The 23,763-nt window shown below is 39.1% G+C and overlaps 1 protein-coding gene across 1 annotated transcript in view; it reads right to left on the bottom strand.

The window, feature by feature from the left end:
- LOC136837008 (unconventional myosin-XIX-like) overlaps positions 1 to 23,763 on the bottom strand; it is a 161,714-nt gene that overhangs the window by 84,942 nt on the left and 53,009 nt on the right. Inside the window, exons 6-8 of the mRNA XM_067101539.1 lie at positions 16,640 to 16,833; positions 3,428 to 3,560; positions 2,163 to 2,336 (exon numbers count right to left, since the gene is read on the bottom strand). Coding sequence (XP_066957640.1) covers positions 2,163 to 2,336; positions 3,428 to 3,560; positions 16,640 to 16,833 — 501 coding nt within the window. The remainder of the gene's footprint in view (positions 1 to 2,162; positions 2,337 to 3,427; positions 3,561 to 16,639; positions 16,834 to 23,763) is intronic.

Here is a 23,763-nt window from a genome sequence, read left to right as displayed (position 1 = left end):
ACCTTCGGGACCGAGACAACAGGCTGGAACCTGACCGAGCACTGTTTTGGAACTGATCGAGCACTCAAAACAGTGCTGGCAGGAAGAACCAAGACACTTGCATGTCTTGGTTCTTTCTATCACCCTGTGCCTGAACTGGGATGGTGAGAGGTCTCTCCAACACCAGTTCAGGATGCAAGAGACTCCGAGCACTCGGTGTGACTCGACAAAGTTGAGCACCCGACACAACACCAGTCTAGAAGCAGAACCCCTAGAATGGCGATGGGGGCACACACTGAAGTCTGCGCGCCCACGGTTCCTGAAACGCAAGACCCTGGCATAAGTGATTCCATTTCCGAGCCCGAAGGCCGGGAAGAGCCAACAAGAGATCCCACTGCCTCCCCTTGAAGGTAGGCAGCCCCTTAGAAGCCCCATGGTGGGACTTCTTAGGGGAGGGAGAGGCAGCTTTCCTCTTCTTCGGCCGACGAGCCTCAGAAGAAGAAGGGAAGGAGGCAGCAAGAGACGAAGCCCAAGACAAAATTGAAGACGACGACTACATCTCACAGGAATTCTTCCTTGTCTCTTCTCTGACATCTTCTACACGACAGTGGTCAGGAAACACAAGAACTGCTGGGCAGCTAAATCAAGAAGTGCAACAGGAGCGGCCCAGGCAACAGGAGCACCAGGAGAAGCAACAGGAGCGACCAGGGCAGCTGAGGCAGGAGGCACGACAGGAGCTTCAGGAACATCAGCAGCGGCGACAGGGACAACCAGGCAGCTGGGGCAGGAGGCACAGCAGGAGTGGCCCAGTGACCGGCCACCAGGGTGACAGGTGCAAAAAGACAGGAGGCACAGCAGGAGCAGATGGGACCACAGGTGCAACAGGAGGCAGTGGCACAACATACAGGAGTGCCAGAGAACGAACAGCAGTTCATCCCCCTTGTCAGGGCACAGTGTTGACACCGATGTGGGGATCTTAGCCATTACCGTCGGCGTGGTCATCGTCGAAGTGTCCACTATATGACGGCAGCCTTCCTGCCACTGGGGAACTTCAGCTGTGCCTTACAATTCTCGCTGTCAACCTGGAGAAAAAGCAAAAAAGATTAGTAAAGGAGACTCCTCTCGTTCTGAGGGGAATTGTCCTACAAAGCCAGAGGAGGTCTCCGAGAAGAGGTCGTCTGACCTCCCCACCACCCCCATCTTCATTCGGCGAATGAGCGAAGAGGACAAGGAGAGATCTCTCCCAAAGGAGAGATAGCCAGAAGGATGCTACCAGAAGGAACGAAGGGGCAGTCACCAAGCGCACCATCGGAGGCAAATAACCTTCCGATGACACCTGGCAAACCCCCTCCGATAAATTTCCTCATGCCAAAGCTGCCCACGGTGCAGGTGGCAAGAGCAACACTCGCACAAGACAGAAATTTACAGTCACACTCCTGAACAAGGAGTGGAGGGCGTGAGGCCCAAATGATAGGGGAGCGAAAATTTACGCCCCTGGCCACTGACCCCAAGGAACACATGTTGGGGAAAGATGGCCTTACTGCAAGGCTATCAAAATTTTGGGTTTGTACATTAAATATTATCAAACACACAATATATACACGAAAACAACACAAAAGATCCCACCAGGAAAGAAAAGCTTAGTGACAATCAGGGAGAGAGCTCCGAAAACACATCTGCACAGCATGACAGTCGAAAGCAAATTGGAATGTTTACATTTGGGAAGGCGGGACTCCTGCCTACCAGACAGTAGTTACTGCCTAACCACCTTATTCAAGAGTTTTAATGGCCATTTCCAGCTTCATTGTAAGTAATTCCTAGTGTAAAGGACTGGTGGTTTGTATATCATATAGGAACAAATAATGTTTCTATGTGGTTATATTTTTCATCATATAAATAATGTGTAATTTTATCAAAAATATAAATTTTTGTAATAAAATTTATTATTTGGATACTTACCTACTGTTAGAGATACCTTATATCTCCTCACCTCTCGGCACAGTGATAAGTTACCTTGGGTAAGATTCATCCCAAATAATGCACTCATTTTTTTGCCTAAAGCCCACCTTACACTGAAAAGCCATATCACCTTACTTCCATTCATGTCCAGTGTATCTTGAAGAAAAAATCAGCTAAACAATTCACTATCACAGGCAAAACAGCAATGTGAAAGGAAAACTAACCTTAAATATTTGCATCTGATGATCAATTGAAAACTTCAGGTGTTGAAATGCCATTAAGGTATTTTCAAAATTGGACAGGTCATTTTTCGTTATGTCACCTGGTGCAATAACAAAGGTATCATCCTCTCTTATCAGCAGACCTTCGACTTTCTTGGTCTTCATAACAGCTAACAACTGCAAATAACCACAACTGAGTTAAAAGATTAAGCCATTTCAGTATCCTGGTAACAAACCTATTTCAGGACTTGACATCCAAAATATCTTTATACTGTATGGCATGAAGTCAAATAATCTAAATCATCAGTCGTTAAAAAATGGATATACATAAATACTCAACAAATACATATGAACAATAGTTTAACAAGACTTTCCAGATAAAGCAAGTTTAACATAAAATCTCACTTGTAACCTGTTTTACACATTTTACTAACCAACAACCATATAAGAGAAGCTGTACATCTTTCATTTGTTCAGCAACTGGGCATAAATGAATCACTATATGAACATATTCAAAATGTTTACTTCTGCCTTTAGACACACTGCTGTGCGTTTATGAAGTGTTAAGCCTTGGAAGATGGTACACAGTAAAAGTTTCATTAAGATGTACAGTATTCATTATTCCAATGGAATAATGAATATTCAGTTGTATATAAAAATTTTTTATCTTACAATACTGTAATTCCATTTGTCATTTCAGGTGGTTGTCATAAGATACTGTGAGTGTACAAGCGTGCGGTGCATGAACTGCATTTTGTTGTCAACCAACCTGGATTATCAAAAATTAGTTATAAAACTAGCCACTATGATGGAAGGGTGATTGCATACACAAATGGCAGCCCATCATAGTCCTTGCTTTTACTATCCTCTTACTGATCTATCTGCAATTAATAAACATAGAAAGGTGTTACATCTGCATAAGTTGGTAGAGCTTTGTGCTTGCTGGGAAAAAAAAAACAGTCCCAACCAACAACCTGGTCCTAAGTACTCATCAGTACATATTTGTGATATTTTTTATATCTGTCCATTACAGTACTAACTTTGTGACTTTGCAATTCTTGCCTGCTTTGTATCCTATTATATGCTTTCAAAACTTATTTCTTCTCTAAATTTTAAATAATTTTCTTGTGTCCTTGCACTTTCTGCTCTGTTTCTATTTTAATTTGATAAACAATAATTTTTTGCACCTTTTCTTTGACCTTTGATTTCCTCTATTTCAAGATTTTTTCTTCATTCTGCAGTTATATTAAAAAAAATTAAGCACTCACCTGGTAAAATATGTGAAAGTTACGTTCCTTATCAGGCTGACATGTAACTCTAGTTTTTTCTAAAAGGTAGGTGTCAATTTCTGCTCCTCTCAGCTGTCGACCACCATACTGAAGCCGTATGAGCTTCCCAAATCTATAAAAGGAATTCACTAATACCTAAGCCAGTAATACTTAAAAGAAATTGCAAAACAAAAATCTTGAGGTGTCTGATCCACACACAATCTGTTTCATAACAAAAATAAAAAATCAGACATTTAATTACTTATCAAGCCTTGTTTGATAAAAGAAAATATATTTATGTAAGGCTAAAAAAACTCTGATAAATGAATCCCACTCATGTGTTTTACATTACTGAATGTGACACAAATACAACTTATGAGTGCTGCCATGTGACTGGACAAATTTTAAGATCATAATTTTTTCACTAAAAAGCAAAACCTATCCTCCTTTACTGTCAAATCCTACCAAAATTATTCACACCCCACACAACTTCATTCCCATAAGAAATCTTAGAAACTAAGACTTACAAAAGTCAGTTATCAAAAAGACTTTACAGAACACCAAATAAAAAATTCTTCATCATCAGGCTCACCAAAGGGACTGCTGTTCTCACAAGTTAAAAGTAATCTCATCTTCTCCAGTAAATTACAAATTCTTAAAAACTTGACAAAACAGAAGTGTGGAAAATCCAGAAAAATTTTCTTTATGAGATATCTCTAAGACTTGCTATTTGCTTTTCTATTGATTGAAATAGGAGCTGTAACAAAAAAATATTAGATAATTAATGCTGCACCACAATCTCTACAGATATGGATTACGTCATATGGAGTGGCTGATGTCCATATTAGGGGATAACATTTTGTGTACCTTGCATGGTACTAGTAGCCATTTCTTGCTACTGTATACTGCTACTGTATACTGCATATGATGTTCGGGGGTATTTGCAACTTTTTAGGCAACATGCAAAAAAAAACAGGTTCTGATGTAGGAAAAACCTATTTTTGGTAGTCATTGTTGAGTCCTCAAGGAGTTACCTTCCATGGTCTACCAGAGCTCCATGATAACCAAACTAATATCAAAGAATTTTCTACTAGTTGGTCTTTTTGGCCAGGTATTGTGTCGTAATATTTAACATTATAACGTGTGATGGAGAATATAATGGACTCAAAGATAAAAGGGCACTTTCACTTATCTTCAGTGAAGCTGAACCCAGTTTTTCCAATGTCAAAAAACCTACAAAAAAGAGAAGTGACTATTGCTCACACACGTGCACCCTCTTGTTTACAACCTGGCTGTTAAAGACCAAGAAGCCATTACTCTCTGTTGGTCAACTCAGGATGATCCCTTGCCCAAATCCCATGTCTTTCATAGCGTAGTAGCTGCTTTCGTCCTTAAGGAGCTGTACAAAGCTCTCACTTTTTAATCCCAACACCCCAAAGGAAAAAAAATTTCTGGTCCAAGGTCAAGCCACAAATTTCAAGTCCCATTCTTTATTCCAAATACTCTTCAGGTTCTGGTACCAAGGAACAAGAAACCACATACGAACTTACACTTTAGGATGTACAGTAGTTCTACAGTGGCTATCCTGAGCATGATGGGTTTGGTTGCAGTACTGTCGCCCTTCTCCCAGCAATAGTTAGCATACTCACCGTCAATAAGACCCCTGGTTTTCTGCTATAGCACCTAGGGGTTAGGACTAACCATGCTACCTACTGATACACAGTGTAGTTTAATTTGTTGGAGTCCATGGCAATAATTTAACTGATGACCACCCTGTACATTTGGACAGGTTGGTCATCAGAGACCATTTCTTCGAAGGAGACATTTGCTGAAGAAGGTGAACTATTGCTGGGAGAAGGGCAACAGTACTGCAACCAAACCATCATGCTCAGATAGCTACTTTCCAACACTTACTTTCCTAATATCATGTGACCTAGGAAAGGAGTGTGGATTTGCCTTTTTAATGAGAGACACTACAATCATTCTCAGTTTGTGCTAGGGTGTAGGAAAATACGACCCTCTGGGATGTTTGCCATGACTTCTAGGTAAACCTATGTGCTTTACCCAGGCAGGGGGCAATAATAATTGATGGTTAGCTGTTTGCATGATGCATCGTCCCACTAGGAGAGTCCAGTTTACTAATACGAGCTCCTGATACTAATGCAATCAAGAAGATCGCCTTTTGTAGCATGTGCGTTGTGGTTGTACTGGGTCCGCTGAATTGAGGGGTTAATAGAAGTCTAAGCACCTTGTTCAGGGACCAAGTAATTGGAAGCCTTTTGGGAATGGGCCTTTGTAGAGCAAAAGGCTACAGAGGGGAAGTGACAACTTCTATACTGGAGTCAATCCTGAATCCATAAAGCAAGCGTTCTGTTAATGCAGCCTTGTATGCCATGACTGTTGTAACTGCAAGGCATTTATCTCCAAAAGGTATACAGTATAAGAAAAATAAAAAGTGTTTCTATATAAATCTCAACTGGGCTTTCAGTATGGATATAATCTAATCGTATCTTCCATACGGACTGGTATTACCAGATAGATGACGTCCGTAATTTTTGCACTAGGTACCTAGCAATGTTGGGTAAGTAACTTTCACGATAGATATTTAAAAAATCCATACACGAAGGTCTCGGCTCAGAAAGGAGGCTGCATAAACGACTTTCCCTCCTACTGTCTGGGATAGAACACCAGATGATAGTGGAATTGATCTTTTCATCCGTTGCTCAAGCAATAGGAACCAAGTTTGGCCAATTTGGGGATATTAAGTATTATTATTATTATTAAAGTAGTTTAACCAGACCACTGAGCTGACTTTCAGCTCTCATAGGGCTGGGCCGAGGGATTTGATTAAAATACTAGGTCAAGGCCTGAAGTCAAGCGCTAGGACCCAATAGATCATCTGATACAAAGATGAATGAATTAAAATGAAATAAAAAACTGCACATAGGCACATCCTCTCATACAATAAATACATTTACTCAGACTTCCTTACATACATACTAAAACGGTATATTAAAATTCAGAATATAAATTAAACAAAATTTTAAAAATTTTTCTCTTTTTTGTAAAATTCAAATGTTAAAAGGGTTTTCATACTTATATTATTTACTTATTCTTATATTTTGTTAATTAAATTACGAACATCAAAATTGGAATGATTGAAAATGTGAAAGATTCTGACAAAATTTCTTTCACTGATCTATTTCCAAAAGTAGACATTCGTTGTCAGTCATACTTTGGACATTCACATAACACATGTCTGACCGTTATTATTACTCTGCATTCTGAGCACTCGGGAGCCGGGCCATGTGGCCTATTCTGAGGCGTGTTAAAATTACTTGTGCGTGTCTCTCTCTCTGATATGATGAACTCCATTTTTAACATTTTCAGTTTACTACTTTCAGGTTCTTTATCCCATATATATTGCCATTTATTTATGATACCCATTTTTATGTGAGTTCCATAATCAGTAACAGGGATATTCGCATTTGATCTTGTCATGTGAGTTGCTGCTTTAGCTGCTTTGTCTGCATCTTCATTTCCTTTGATCCCTACATGTGCAGGGATCCAACATATTTCTACATTTTTTCCATTATTATATAATTTATGGAGATATAATTTAATTTGTTGTACTATATTATTATTTGATTTGTAACTTTGAATAGCTTCTATAGCGCTTCTTGAATCACTGAAAATCACAAAATTATTGAATGATGATTCTTTAATTATTTTTATAGCTGATGCAATTCCATACAATTCTGCTGTAAATACAGAAGCATTATTAGGAAGAGAGAACTGATAAGTTTTGTCTTGGGACACTGCAGCATATCCTACTCCGTGTTCTGATTTATATCCATCTGTATATATTGCGTAATGTGGACCTTTTCGGTTTACTGTATATGCTCTATTGTATGCTGTCTATGGTGTTCTGTTGTATATGAGTTACTTTTTGATAAATACTTGAGGTGTGTGCAAAATCTCGTTTTATTCATTGTCCAGGGAGGAGGTGATTTTACTATTACAGGCACTTGTATATTTATATTCAGTGACTCAAACAATCTTCTAGCTCTAATTGGGAAAGGTGGTGGATGGTTGTTTACAAATACATCTCTTAATTCAAATAATTTTTTGGTTGGAGAATCACTACTTTGAATTCTTAAAGCACTTTCCATTGTTACTAGCTCTCTATGGAGAGACAAAGGCAGTTCACCACATTCAACTTGTAACGATGATTTTGGTGATGATCTAAAGGCTCCTGAGCATATTCTAAGGCCTTCATTGTGAACAGGGTCTAACATTTTCAGAACTGCGTCAGATGCCGAGCCATATACTTCGCTTCCATAATCAATGATGGACAGAACTGTTGCCTTATACAGCACAGTAAGGGTATGTCTATCAGCTCACCAAGTAGTGTTCGATAGTTTTCTAATTAGATTTAATGCTCTTTTACTTTTAGATTTTAAATATGTAATGTGGGCTCTCCAGTTCAAGTGGGTATCAAATACTAATCCCAAAAATTTTACTGTTTGGCCAATTGGTATACTATGGTTTCTGATTTTTAAATCTATTTCTTCACCTTTTTTCCACTTTTTATTTTTATAAAACATGATTGCTTGAGTTTTATCTATGGAAAATTTAAAAGCTGTTCCCTTGAAGGTTAGAAGTTTGCTCAAAACCTTTGAAATCTGGGACAATGGAGGAAAAAGATATCATCTCCCCTTGCTCCAGTCTTTAGGAAGGCATCTCTTGCTGTTGCTTGACTGTCCAGTTTCGGAGACATATATTAGGAGTTTGTGATTCTTGTATGTGGCAAACAGGTCCACTTCCAGTTTTGGAAGTATGTTGGCTATTGTTTGAAAAGAGTGGTTGCCCAGCATCCACTCTGTTGAGGCTGTCGTTTTCCTTGATAAAGAGTCTGCTAGTACAATGAGACACCCTGTGAGGTGAATTGCAGACAGGTGCCACTTCCTTGCTTGCACCATCCAAAGGATGGCTAGTATTACCACATTGAGAGGAGGTTAACGTGATCCCGACCTCTTGATGCAGGACATTGTAGTCATGTTGTCTCTCTCTTCTGGAGATCTGAGTTTTCTGAGAGACAAAAAGACAGCCATCAGCACCAGGAAATTGTTATGAAAATTCCTCAGAGTAGCTGATCACCTCCCTGCCACTGACGATCCTTCCAATGTCCTCCCAACCTGTCAATGAGGCATCTGTGTGTATTGCCACTCGTACAGACAGAGGAGTCAGGGTGACCTGTTTCACCTCATTCCTTCCGGATCCAAGGCCGAAGTATCTCCCCAACTTTTTTAATCTTTTGATGAGGTTGGTCTTGCATCTTTTTTCTAGCATGCGATAGCCAGAATTTATTCACATTTTTTAGTTGCATCTATTACTGATGCAAACTGCAGCAGGCCCATCATACATTCTAATTGCTCTTTTCTTGTAGGCCCCCACATCAACCAGTTGTCTAGGTAGGCTATTAGTTGTATTCCTTTTTGTTAGAGTTCTCAAACTAATACCACTGCTAATTTTGTTAAATATTCTTTAGGCAATGTTTAGCCCAAAGGGCATGACTTTGAATCTGTACATATTTTTCCCTATCCGGAACCTTAGGAAGGGGTGGAAGGGAACAACTATAGGGACGTGCCAGTATGCATCTTTTCCAAGTCCCTTTTGGAATGATTCAACATACTTGGGTAACGGTAGTTATCCGAAACTTTTGGGCAACAATGTACTTGTTCAATGTTGATTGGTTGAGGATCACTCTTCTTTCGGAAGAATCCTTTTTGAGGACACTGAAGAGATGAACTTGGTGGTGAATATACGCATGTTTCTCTATTGGCCCCATTAACGGGGCCTTTCTGCACATATAAATAATGCTGTCCCCCACAGGGAAAAAACTTCCACTGTCTGTGATGTCATTGAAGCTGACCCCCAACCATACAATTCCTATTGGTATCTGCCTCCTCCTCTGCCTTTGCCTTTCATAGGTATTCCAGGTGTTGCTTTTCCTTTTTCCCCCTATAAGATGGTTTTTGGACCTTGTGAAAATGGATGTCCTTGCTTTTGTTGTTGCTGTTATTCCTTTGTAAGGAACTGTCCCTTCTGACCACCTACCTGTTTTTTGAGGAAAACTTTTGGGGGTGACTGAAACCTTATATGATTTTTCATCAAAGCAAGCCTTTTTTGGGGTTGGGTAAAAGGAAATTTTGGATTCTTTGTTTCCTGAAATTCCCCTTTCCCCAGAAGAGCATACGCTGTACAATGCTGTTGGTGGGCATGCTCGTTGAGTTGAGCCACAACAGACTCCTCAAACAGGTCCTTACAGAAGGGGTTAGAATGTAATAATGCAGTGACACTGGAGAGTGATTTGATGGAATCCTCCAATGCTTTTATGTGCCATTCTAAGAAGTCAAAGAGTGCTTCCCATCAGGTTCTCATAAGACTTTTGTCCTCAACAGCAAAAATTATCCTGGAATCTTCTCGAAGCCTTTTCGTGGTAACTTCCAGCAAGGTGGTAGAGGTTATAATACTAAGGAGTCGGAGCCTAGCATAAAATTCTGACAAGGCTGTCCCCTCTGAGAGTCTTCTCATAGGGGTCTCAAACTGCTGTGTAGCTATATCTAAAGGTAGCTTTTTCCTTTCAAAAGGGAGTTGTAGCATTGCCCATTCCTTGGTGGAATTTCCCAAAACTAGGATGACCATGGCAGATGGTTTTAATTCTGCCACTGTCTCTTGTTTTTAGTCACTACAAATTCTGAAAATCTGTCTTCACAAGATTAATAATTTTGAAAGTGAAGGGACAGAAGGCTGGGTCTACTTGATGAGCAACTTGGGTCTTATTCAAAATGGAAGTAGAGATCCATTTTTCGTTGACCTGGTAAAGGGTGATTTACCCATTTGTTGGTGGAATTTCCCAAAACTGGGATGACCATGGCAGACGATTTTGATTCTGCCATTGTCTCTTGTTTTTAGTCACTACAAATTCTGAAAATCTGTCTTCACATGATTAATAGTTTTGAAAGTGAATGAACAGAAGGTTGGGGTTACTCGGTGAGTAACCTGGGTCTTGTTCAAAATGGAAGTAGAGATCCACTTTTCACTGACCTGGTAAAGGGTGATTTATATAGCTTTTAATGCTATATGCACAAATAGGAAAACCACTTGTTAGTGGTTTCTCCAAGTCTGGTGAAGATGGTACCAGGTGTCATTCTGTATTAGGGAATGCTGCCCTATTTCTAAATTCGACATGTACAACTTCGATCATAGTTTTTCTCTCATTAATTACATACTTGCCATCGGGAGAGAAAATGCACACTGAGGCGTCTTGCCAAGGATTATCAGTATCATCAGGGGTGAGTATTGGAGGCCCTGTTATGTTTTGATCTGAAGTTCTGTATTCCATAATGACCATTTTGTTGTTTCCAGTCAGAATTCTAACATTAGGCCTTGTTTGGGCAGCATTTGTATCCACACTCACTTTTCGGTTACAGGATGTACAGTAGTACTTTTACATTTTGGGGTGTATATGACTGACTTACCTAGTGTTTCGAAATTAGAGGCCCCCCTCCACAGAACAGATGGAAAGTTATGAAGTTTTCTGCTATAGCCTATCTCCAAGTATATTATTTTAAGTTTCTATTGAGCTATTTTTCATTTTACATTTCTTGTATTTTTAGACTGAGTGACGGAGTTAGATACAGCCATGGCTAACGACTCGGAGGATGAAGCTGACTTTCTCCATATTGCCGCATCAGATGAATTCTTCATTTACAAAGTCAGGAAGCCAAATAATAAAAATGACATCATTTGGGCTGCAAAGTTGGATGATATCAACGATGACATGAGCTATTGCCAAGTTGTGACATTTCCTGAATGCTTGGGAATTTTTCTCTGTTTCACAACCAAACAGTTAATGTGGATCATCAAAGAAAAAGGACAGTCATGGAAGGGCGAATACTTCAGAGAAACTGTGCTTACTGGTAGAGTATTTCCTTTCCTCAAAGATCCCGAAAATGTGTTATCTGTTGAAGAAGTCACATTTTTGCATGATAAGGCACCATGTTTCTAAGCTCTTCAGACACAGGAGCTGCTTCAAAACAGTGGTATCGATTTCTTCTCGTCAAGTGAATTTCCAGGTAGCTCCCCTGACCTTAATGTGTGTGAAAACATTGGTAGCACAGTATCTTAAAGGATCGTGTTGAAGCGCGCACAGTGAACTATGATGGTATACCAAGCCTCAACGACCTACGAAGAGAGGTGACCGAAGTGCTCAGAGAAATGGAGTTTGAGTCTCAACTCTTTTGCGATTTGCTTAAATCATACCCCTCAAGAATGCAGGCTGTGGTACAGGCAGATGGAGGCCACACAAAATATTAAATACTCAGAGAGAAACTTAAATAAATACTTGTTCTGAATTACTTTTGTTTTTGTCCATATCAATTTTAGTTTATGCTGTAGAGGGGGGGGTTCTAATTTCGAAACACCCTGTACTTTCCTTTTCAGAATCATGCTTCATGTCCCTTACGTACTGCCGTTCTGTGACAAGGGCATCTTTGATGGTACTCAATTTCTTTACAGAACTGATCAAATGCCACAAACTGTGTATCCCTTTTGGGGGAGCTTGTGCAATCTAACTGAGTTTCAACAACTGAACTGTAACTACCTGTAAACCAAGGGGCAGAAGTCCTGGGTAAGTTACAATAACCCTCCGAAAATGTAGTCATTTCAGTCGGAGTTAGGTGGATCCTAGTATCCCCTTTTGGGGGAAAGATCCTATTCAACAACAATTGCTGCATAAGGAATAGAATTCCTTCTGGAAGGTTTCTCCCATGGCTTGCTAAAATTTGTGTCCCTAAGCCTTCTGGATTCAGCAGGGCCATTTCAGTGGCAATGTCCACTTCATATTCTTTAGTAAGAATGTCAACCCCATGTAAAGATTCCTCCACTTCCTCCTCGGGGTTAACCTGGGAGGTACTGGGGACTGATGTTACTGGGATTTGGCACAAACATAGATGTTGTTCTGAGAGAGGGTTAAATATCTGCTGCTGGAGTTCAGCTGGAAAGATATAATCTCCCCCTTCCTCACCCTACTGAACCCTAGGACTCATTGAGACAGCTTAAAAGGAGCTGTTTCATCCTTAAAACTTGCTGCCAGGAGCATACTACAAATCTCACCCATATCTGGCGACCAAGCAAATTTGTCTTGTTTTTTACAAGGGCTATGCTCATGGCAGGTGGTATGGGTCATACCCACTGGCAAAAAGTGAACCAAGCAATTTGCTACGGAACACTTGAACTGAAGAGCCTGCCTAATGGCAGCGCTGTTGTGATATAAAACAAGTTGCTATTAGAAGCTAGTTAGTATTAATTGTTTTTAAATGAGGGACACCTCTGTAGTTCCTCATATAGTCTCCATTTACAGGTTAACTTGATTACAAGTGTGTAGTTGTAATACATTTAATTAACCCTTTAACGCCGAAGCCCTATTTACAAAAACGTCTCCCGTATGCCAGCGGCGTTCGGTGAGTTAAGCGAAGCGGAAAAAGTTTTTTCAAAAAATCACAGCACGCTTAGTTTTTAAGATTAAGAGTTCATTTTTGGCTCCTTTTTTTGTCATTGCCTGAAGTTTAGTATGCAACCATCAGAAATGAAAAAAATATCATTATCATATATAAATATTGGAATATATGACAGCAAAAAAAAAAAATAAGATATATAATTGTATACAAATCGCTGTAAGCAAAAAACGGTTAAAGCTAATGACTTAATTTTTTTAGTTGTATTGTACACTAAATTGCGATGATTTTGGTATATAACAAATTTTAAAACGATCAAAGCAACACAGAGAAAATATTATCACAAAATGATGCATGAATTCAAAAATAGCTGGACGTAAAAATTTTTTTTCAAAAATTCACCATAAATCGAAATATTGTGCTAGAGACTTTCCGTTTGTTGAAAAATGAAGCTAATTGATTGAATATTACTAGACTGTAAGTTTTTAGCTTACAATTGCAGTTTTCGACCATTTCAGTCGAGTTAAAGTTGACCGAAAGTCGAATTTTTCTATTTATCGTGATTTATATGAAAATATTTCAAAACTGATAAAAGCTACAACCATGAGTTATTTTTTGTTGTATTGCAAATGAAATTGCGCACATTTTCATATATAAAACTTTATGTATCGACTAATATAAAATGGTGCAAATATTACAACAACAAGACGAAAGAATTTCTGAGATGTTCGGCCGAGTTACCGCGCAGACTAAGGAAAATGTTTTTTTAAAAAATTCACCATAAACCGAAATATTGTGCTAGAGACTTCCAATTTATTGCAAAATGAAGGTAAATGATTGAATATTACTAGAATGTAAGAGTTTTAGCTTACAATTGCGTTTTTACCATTTCGGTCAAGTCAAAGTTGACCAAAGGTTGAAATTTTGGCAGTTATCGTGATTTATATGAAAATATTTCAAAACTGATAAAAGCTACAACCATGAGTTATTTTCTGTTGTATTGTACATGAAAAATTGCGCACATTTTCATATATAAAACTTTATGTAACGGCTAATATAGAACAGTGCAAAAATTACGACAAAATGACGAAAGAATTTCTGAAATTTTCGTCCGAGTTACTCTTGCTGGCGTAAGAAAAAGTTTTTTCAAAAATTCACCATAAATCAAATATTGTGCTAGAGACTTCCAATTTGTTGCAAAATGAAGGTACATGATTGAATATTACTAGAATGTAAGAGTTTTAGCTTACAATTGCGTTTTTCGACCATTTCGGTCGAGTCAAAGTTGACCGAAGGTTGAAATTTTTTGTAGTCGACGATTGCTATGTCCACTCGGCATTCAACAGACAATTTTAGTCGACGTTTGCTACGTCCAACAGGCGTTTAAGGGTTAAATATCTATGTAAACTTCAACACTCTAAGGTTTAGGTTAGTTTTCATACCTGTATATGGCTGTAGTACTTATACACTTAGTCCTTTCACAAGGGCTGTATGAAATTTTTAATTCTACTTGTCATGCCATTCAGACTTACTGCTATCAATTAATTTTTTTAACTAACCCAAGCTACTGTTTTATATAGCTAAGGTTAATTCTTCTAGTATAATCAATGTTAAGGTAAGAATAGTGGATTTCTTAGAAGGTTCTCGCTTAACCTATTCTAGACCATTGCCTATTCTAAACTTATTTAAAACTTAAGGATATAAACTATACAGAAAATAATTCTCTTATAATCTGGTTTTCTGTTTTATGTGGCCGATACTACCCTTTATCTGATAATCAGGTATCGCTGCTTTAAGCTAATAGCAGGATATTCCTTAAAAATGGGTTCCTACTTAATCTGTTCTAAGTTTATATCACCTTTAAGGATATAGGCTACAGAAGACCCTGCTAGTATGTAGCCTCACAGATAAGCTACTGAATCGTATAAAAATAGATTATTTTATTGAGCCTCGGATAGTGTTTATACATAATCAGAAGCTTATTTGTTCTTCGTTAGCCTAGTACAGGGTAATGCCTAATCCAGATTATTATAGATCACTCTTAAATATATATAGGCTTTATAAAAACAGAAACTTACTAATGTGTCTACTATTTTTTGCCAAATCCAGGTTGTTATTTATATCCAATCCTAGGCTATTTGGTCTACCATATAAAACAGTAACTCATTAATGTGTAATCTTATAGCCAGGTTATAACTTCCTCTAATCTAGGCTACTGTCTAATCCGGATTAATTACTTCACACTTAGGGCTAGGTTACCATCTCATCCAGCACAGATTACTATTTCATCTAGTCCTAGGTTACATGGTCTAGGCTAACAATTTAAACTAAAAATGCGATGTTTTGTAAAAAGTTATCACTTAACTTAATACAAAGTAATGCCTAGTCCTGGATTATCTAAAAGGCTTATATAAAAGGAAAAAATTATGCTAATATGTAGCCTTATTGTTAGGCTATCAATTTATTTTGCCCAGATATTGTTATTATCTGATCCTTGGTCTAAGCTAGGCCACTTAAGGATACGTCATCCTAGGACATAGGCTACAGACAACATCCACTATTAATTTAGTCTAAATTATTCTCACTTACTTCCTAGATTATTGTTGGCATCATATAATCTGAAAGGATTTTCTATATTAATGATAAGTTGTGGAACATTTCTTTTAGTTAAAACATTTAGTTTAGAATTTAAAACAATTTTCACTTTACGAAACTAGCAATCAATGAGCCGGGTTCCGGCTTTCACACACACAAATTATCAATTACAAAAGTTTAAAACTGAAACTTTTAACTGGAACTTAATATTAATGGCTTAACTCGCTATTTTTGATGTTTCCATGATCCTTGATAATGAAATCAGAGAAAAAAGTGGAATTTTTTCGGAGCGCTGGTAATGACGTAAACCATTCGCTATAGACCAACAGAGAGTAATGGCCCCTTGGTCTTTAATGGCCCAGTTGTAAACAAGAGGGCAGACACGCATATGAAAGAGTCACTTCTCTTCCTTGCAGGTTTTTTGATGTTGGAAAAACTGGGTTCAGCTTCGCTGAAGACATGGGAAAGTGCCCTCTTAACTTTGAGCCCATTACATACTCCATCACGTGTTATAATGTTAATCATTACGACACAATACCTGGCCAAAAAGACCAACCAGAAGAGAATTCTTTGATATTAGTTTGGTCACCATGGAGCTCTGGTAGACCATGGAAGGTAACTCCTTGAGGATGAAACAAGCGACTACGCTATCAAAATGGATATACAACTTGGATGGTAGCATTATTCTAGAAGGATGATGTTCTCTTACTACAGGGAGGTGATAATTACATTTATGACTTCAAAAGCCATATATGTAATGTACTGTGAAAAATGTAATGTATTATGAAAAAATTTTTGAAAAGCCTTTTATTACTTGTACCTTTGCTGCACAACAGAGTTCTTAAATCATGGTGTAAGGATATGGCTCGCTTACCATTTTCAATTTACATGGACTTGTTGGAGAACACCTAACACTTCAGTGAATGGTGAGTATCTTAAGTTCTAACTACAAGATTTCTGAGGTTCAGACAATGTTTTGATGTCAAGAGCAACATTAAAAGCTGTGATTCTGGGGAAAGTCTAAAATTTTATGATTTCAGATAAAATGAATTGCTACACTATTTGGAGACAAAACAGAGTATTCAAATGGACAAACCTGCTAGAGTTGTGGTTACGCAAGGTGGCTGCATTCCCAAACGCTTCAAGAATTGGATTAGAGGCAAGGATCCTTTCTTGGATATCCTGTGGCTCCTTGTCTTTCCATACACCTTTTAGAGGTGATCTTGGTACTGACTGATAATTAACCTCAATGTGGGTCAAATAACCTAACATATATCGAGCTGATTCAGTCTGCAAAAATATTATGTAATTAACACAAAAACCTTTAAAGGGTTTTTCTAAATAGATGTATTTCCCCAAACAACAAATACATTTCACAAAATCCATAAACAAAAAAATTACAATAAAAGCAAGTATACTTGTTGAAGGGCAGCAGATGCATATTGGTTATGGAGTTCATTTGACACTAACATTTGCATCATCATCATCACTGATTAAAGATTTTACATCTGCTTTTCCCTTTATGGAGCTAGATATGAAATAAGCTGTCTCCACTCTCTTCTGTCCTGTGCACATTCTATCTTCATCTGTGACCTTTTTCTATAATTTACTGAACCTTGCTGCTGTTCTTCATCCAGCCACTTCCATAACTACTACTTTTCGGACTGCTCTTTCTTTTTGTATTTACTCTTTTTTTTTTATTAGAATTCAATGTATGATGTTCATCATTTTCATAGCATCAAACCTAAGCCATTTCATGACAAATTCAAGACTTCAACAAATATCTCCATTTCTGCTGGTTTGAGTACATTAACATTACCTGACCATATTTTACAGATACTGCTCATTTTCAGAAAAATCTTTTTCTTAAGTTAATGTTGTACTGATAAAATATATATGCTTTTTGTATTTATTTCAAAAATTAGTTTACATTGACTTCTGAATTAAAATCACCAGGCTTGTCACCTACTGGTGAAGCAGTCTACATAAATGAATTAACACTTGACCAAATTTCTGAGGAAAAATAAGTACCTTTGGAAAAAGACTCGAAATCAAAATTTTTCCATACAAACCTGTTAATTTTACATAGTCTATTTGTGTTTAAATTCCAGACATTTCCTTCAAAGCAGAACATGAGAAATATTAACAGCCTATGTTCCACTGGCTGCAGGGTCTGGAACAGCACCCTGGCTAACTTATTGTTTTGCCTGAACCTACTGTGAGGTTACAAAGATTCAATAACTAATGAACCTGGAGGGATCAGTGCTGGTAATCCCAGTCTTCAGGAAGATCTTTAACAGGATCCAACTGCAACCAGGGCAGGCTCTTCCACTTGAATATATATCAAAAATCCCAAAAGACTAGCAAGGGTCAAGAGATAGAAAGGAACCTCGTTAGGTAAAATAGGTAATTAGTATTTGAGGTTAAATTCCAACAAAAATCCATATTAACTTAATCCAATCCTTAAAGCATAGCAGTGAATAGTCACCAAAAAATTGCCAAGGAAGGAAGGAAGAGTTATCCTTAGAATGATTCTCACAAATTAAAATTCTATCCTGGAGCAGGAATGACAAGCAGGCCTTGTCACTCCTGTTCCAAGATAGAATTTTAATTTGTGAGAGTCAAAACCACAGGAGTAATAGAGAGAACATCACGCAATGTTGACCGACTTCGCCAAGAGTCAGTATTGGAGACTTCGTCCACATTCAGATCTTACAAAAGCAATAAGGTGACAAAGCCAAGATCTCATGACCCTGTACTTTCATCCTAGAAGCTGCCTCTGATGGATCATCCTCATAGGCCTTCAAAATGAAAGTGGTAATCAATGAAAGTGGTAGAGAGTCCTGTGATTCTATGGTACAAGAAAAGTGACAAGGATGGGTGGCTGATCCCCTAGCAAATGATGGATGCTCTAAAGTTATTCATGCAAGTATGAGGCACGGAAAATCTTTCAATTGAGCTCTTAAGGCAGGGACTGCAGATGTTTGTCAATAATCTCTATCAGAAAAGGAAGGCCTAAGAGATGAAGGTGGAAGGAAACCAGATTATACCATTTGCTGTTCAAACAGAAAGAACATTACTATGAAGTCCACTCTATACAAATCTAATGTTATTTTTAAAATATATTTAACCAAGGCAAGAGTTGCAAAAATAATGAGGCTCTCTATCAGAACTAGCCATGAAACTTTTGCAAAGCTTACCTGGTAAGTTTGTACATTAACGCTGTGGCATGATTACATTGTGAAAGGCACGATGAAAGAAAATAAATATCAGCTTGCACCGTTGAAATGTAAGAGATTTATTATATGACACAAGAAACATAATATCTAACAGCAAGTATTTGACAGTATTTCAATATACATAAGTACTGATAACATAATAAATAAATCCTGATATTACCATCAACACCAAAAACTGTTCAAGATCAAAGTACAAATAATACAGTCTCTGGCAAAACAAAGAAAAACTTCCCCAAGGCAAACACAAACTGCACAGAAATTCACTAACAACAATGCACTCCTAACCAAAGAAGGAAAGAAACCAGATGTGGAAAATGAATGCTTAACCACAGAAAACTGCGAGAGTTGTAAATAAAATAATAAAAGAACAGGTAAATAATTAGACAATGAGAGCAACTCCAGCAGAATAAAGTATACTTACTGTACACTGAACTACTCAACTGGATGACCAAGTAACACACAATTCAGCAATTAATTTCAACACCTGGAATATAGTAATTCTTGGAAAATCCCTTATCCTACCCACTGAACTGATACAAAGTGAATGTTGTCATGAAATAATAATGGAAAAAACAATACATGAAAACCAATTAAGAATATTTCCACAACTAGCAAATGGCTGGGGAACATCTGTAAGCCAAGGCTAAGTCAGAATACACACGTCAATGTGCCAGTTTGCTGTTTGAAACCCTTGCAGCCAGTGGCATAAGAGCTGTTCTTGAGATGCTTCAGAGTTCTAACATTCTTCTTTATTCAGAACATAGAGTCTGGAATGATGTGCAAATAAGCTACATAAAAATGACAAATTTATTAATCAATTTGTATTTGTCATAGCTAACAAACCTGCGATTTTAACTTATGGATAATTCTTCTAGTATCAGCTGGAAACCATTAAAAATAACAAACAAGGAATTGATGTTAACGAGGTAGGCCGATAGGCAACCGTCAAGTTCCTTCGCACATGTATCGAAGGAATGATGCCTCAGTTTCTTCCATCCCAGGAAACTTGATTGAGGGGTGGCTAAAGGTGGGCCATATAAGTTAAGAACACAGTTTGTTAGCTATGAAAAATACAAATTGATTAATAAATTTGTCATTTGTTCATATGCGGAACAAACCTTGGTCTTAGCTTATGGACAGACTCACTTTTGGAGGGAGGAAAGAGTCTGGAACCAACTGGAGGTTCACCATGTCTGGTAACTCTTCCTGGCTTATAGGAGCCTGTGGAAGGGAGAGAAAGCCTCTGACATAATAAATAAGTGATTATTTAGCGGTCAGACTTCTGGGATTCCCTACAATGTGATGAAACAATGTAGGAGGAGGTTAAAGAACTATATCTGTAGATAACAAACCTTTGTGGCCAGCAATAGTTTGCTATCAATCCTCTCTCCCCTTGCTAGAGAGAGGAGGGACTTGCTTTTGCCAAAAATTTATATTCGTGCAAGAATAAGCAAAACTTAAACAAAAAGGCCACAGTCTCATTTGCATCAGACCCAATCCAGCACATGATGGAATGATTTCTTTGTCCACCAGGTAGAGAAGAAAAGAAGGAAACTGGAAGAGACCAGCCATTCCATTCATTCTCACTTTCACACCATCATCTTAGGTAAGATACAAACTGTCCTGCTAGGGGCACTGGATGAGTTAAACAACCTGTTGAGCAGCTGCCACCAGACTCAAGGAAAAAGTGTTCAAGGACCTGTGAGCAACATCCTGCAGATAGAAGGAAGTGAAGGTGGTCTGACAAAGCCATGTGCCAGCCTTCAAAATCCTTTGAACAGTCAAGTTCTTTTTAAATGCCAAAAAAGGCCTAGCCCTCTAACATCATGTGCTCTTGCATGCACTGTGCTAGGATTGGAGCATGAAGTTGAACCATAGGCTTGTCTGATAGTCTCATGCAGCCAAAAGGAGATCATATTCTTGGACACTTTGTTCTTGTTCCAGCCAGTGCTAAGGAAAAAGTCTTTGGCACCCCATTCAGAGATGGCAAGTCTTTTTAGGTAGCAGTGTAGTGCTCTGACAGGGCAAAAGAGTAATTTGTCCAGATCATTATCAACAAAGTCATTAAGAGACGGAATTGAGAATGAATCAAACCTGTCATCATGACAAGAAGGATTTTGGGTCTTGGCCACAAATTCCAGGACAAATTTGAAGGCTACAGACGCCAGACCCCTCGTATGCTTGACATCACAAGATAGGCCATGGAGTTCACCAACTAGCTTTGAGGAGGCCACAGCCAGCAGGAAAACCATCTTGAGAGTCAGGTTCCTATCTGATGCACAATGCAGAGGCTCAAACGGGGCACAGGTGAGGCTGCCCAGTACCAAAGTCAGGTCCAACTGGGTTGGTCTAAGCTCTTTTGGAGGACAAGACTGCTCAAAGCTCTTGAGAAGTATTGAGATCTCCCACGAAGAAGAAAGATCTTCATCCTTCATTCATAAAACTGCACTCAAGGCAACTGAAGACATGGAAAGTTGTTTCTCTCTGCGGAGAAAAACGAGGAAGTATGCTACCTGCTGAACAGAAGCTCCGATTGGAGAGAGACCCCGCTGATGACACCAGCCATAGTAAACAGTCCACTTGCTTTGGTACACAGGTGAGGAAGATCTTCTGAAATAGCCAGACATCTCCGACGCTGCCCTACAAAAAAAGCCTCTTGCTCGGAGGAGATACTGGATAGTCTCCAGGCCGTGAATAGATAGGGACTCTACTGAGTGGTGAAATCTCTGGAAGTGGGGTTGACACAGAAGGCTGTGCCACAGAGGAACCCCTCTAAAGAGATTCTGACAGCAGGGTTAGGGGATCAGGGAACCACTCCACATGGGGCCACATGAGAGCAACTAGGGTCATTCTGAGGTTCTGAGAGGCCATTACCCTGTTCAGAACTTGACGGATTAGGCAAAATGGAGGAAAGGCATAGACTTCCAGATTGTCCCAGAGTGTTGCAGGGTGTCCTCCACCACTGCAAATGGATATGGAACCACGGAACAGAAGACCTCTAGTTTTCTGTTGAACCTCGTTGCGAACAGGTCTATTGAGGGTCTTCCCCACAGATGAAAGAGCCTGTCCTGGCGCAGAGACCACTCTACCCCTATGACCTGGCTCTGACAACTCAGACTGTCCACCACTACGTTTCTCTGGCCCAGGATATGCAGAGAGATCCAATGAATAATCTATCGGCCATTACTGAAGGAGCACCATCAGGGAGTGTAGCTGGCATGACACCAGCCCCCCTTGCATGTTTACAGAGGCCACCACCTTGATGTTGTCTGACATGAGCACCATTGAGTGCCCCATCACCCTCTCCTGCAATTGCTGAATAGCTAGGATGACAGCCTTGAGCTCCAGAGTGTCGATGTGAAGCTGCCTCTCTTGGGGATTCCACACAACGGTAGTTACAAGACCTTCAAAATGTGCTCCCCAACCCTCGCATGAGGCATCTGAGAACAGGGGGATCTCTGGAGGAGGAGAATGAAGAGGAACCCCTATGGCCAAGTTCCTGTTGTACAACCACCATGACAGGTCCTCTCCTACTTCCTGCGCCAGTGGAACTACAAAATGAGGAGGATCCCTAGCAGGGGACCAAAACTCTTTTACCCTCCACTGCAGAGACCGAAGATGTAGAGAACCATGAGGGACCAAATTCTCTAGGGAGGTTAACATACCCAGCATCACTTGCTGCTGACGAGCTGGCTGGGACTACTCTGAGAGGAAGGACCGAGCTACAGCCTTGAACTCTTCCATTCTCCTGTCTGAAAACCCTCGATGAGACTATCTATGACCATGCCCAGGTAAAAAATCTCCTGACTGGAACGAGATACGACTTCTCCAAATTGACCACGATGCCCAAGTCACAACAAAACTGAAGAAGACGGTCCCTGTCTTAGATTAAGTTTTACCAAGACCCCGACAAGACCAGCCAGACGTTAAGGTATCTGAGAAGACGAATTCCCAGGGAGTGGGCCATGATGAAACCAGGGTGAATACTCTCGTGAAAACTTGAGGGGCTGTTTAGAGGCTGAAGCACAAGACTTTGAACTGGAAAACTGACTCCCCCAGGCTAAAACGGAGAAACTTCCTGGAGGAAGGATGTATCAGAATCTGGAAGCATGCATTCTTCAGGTCTATTGAAAGCAGAAAGTCATTCTCCCTGACGGCTGCTAACATCATTCAAGGAGTCTCCATCCTGAATCGGGTCTTCTTGATGTAGAGGTTCAAGGTTGACAGGTCTATCACTGGCTGTCAATTGCCTGTCGCCTTGGGAATGAGAATGACCCAACTGTAAAAACCTGGAGAAGAACACTCTACCATTTCCACTGCTCCTTTCTCCATCATCTTCGCTACTTCGCCTTGGAGAGCTTGATGTTTCAACGAGACAAGAGCATATATCAGGTGAAGAAGAGGCTGAACGAAAAGAGGGGGAGGAAAGTTGAAGGGTAGCAGGTACCTTACCCAAAGGACATCTACTACCCATTCTTCCACCCCAAAAGCCCGCCACATAGCCCAATGGCTCGCCATGCAAACCCCCACCAATGGCACAGCTGGTTTTCCATCAGTGGGGGGGCTACATGGGGTTAAAGATATTTTTTGGGGGGCCAAAGAAAATTACACAAAACTAACAAAGCAAATTACACAAAACTAATGTACCAATTCTGTAATCAGTAAAATATACTATTTTCAAATGTATATATCCATGTGAATGAAGGAAAATAATAGTATTAGTAATCAGTAAACCTGTATTTGAAATTATACAGCTTAATTTTCAATTAATTTTCAACTCTTACTATATGCAAATGTATCAAATACTGTACTGTAATGTAAATTTCCTCACAACCTTATATTCAACACTAGCCTAATTTCTATTATCAAGTTTTAATTTTCAACAATAGTAAAATATCCTTGTCATGTAAATATATCAAAATGGTGCCTATCATCAATAGCACAAGACTTATGATCCTCCAAAATCTCTTCAAAATTTTAA

The sequence above is a fragment of the Macrobrachium rosenbergii genome, chromosome 57 (genome assembly GCF_040412425.1).
Source record: "Macrobrachium rosenbergii isolate ZJJX-2024 chromosome 57, ASM4041242v1, whole genome shotgun sequence".
Taxonomy (NCBI): Eukaryota; Metazoa; Arthropoda; class Malacostraca; order Decapoda; family Palaemonidae; genus Macrobrachium; species Macrobrachium rosenbergii.
Note: the sequence above shows the minus strand (reverse complement) of the source record. Positions and strands in the feature narration are given on the sequence as shown.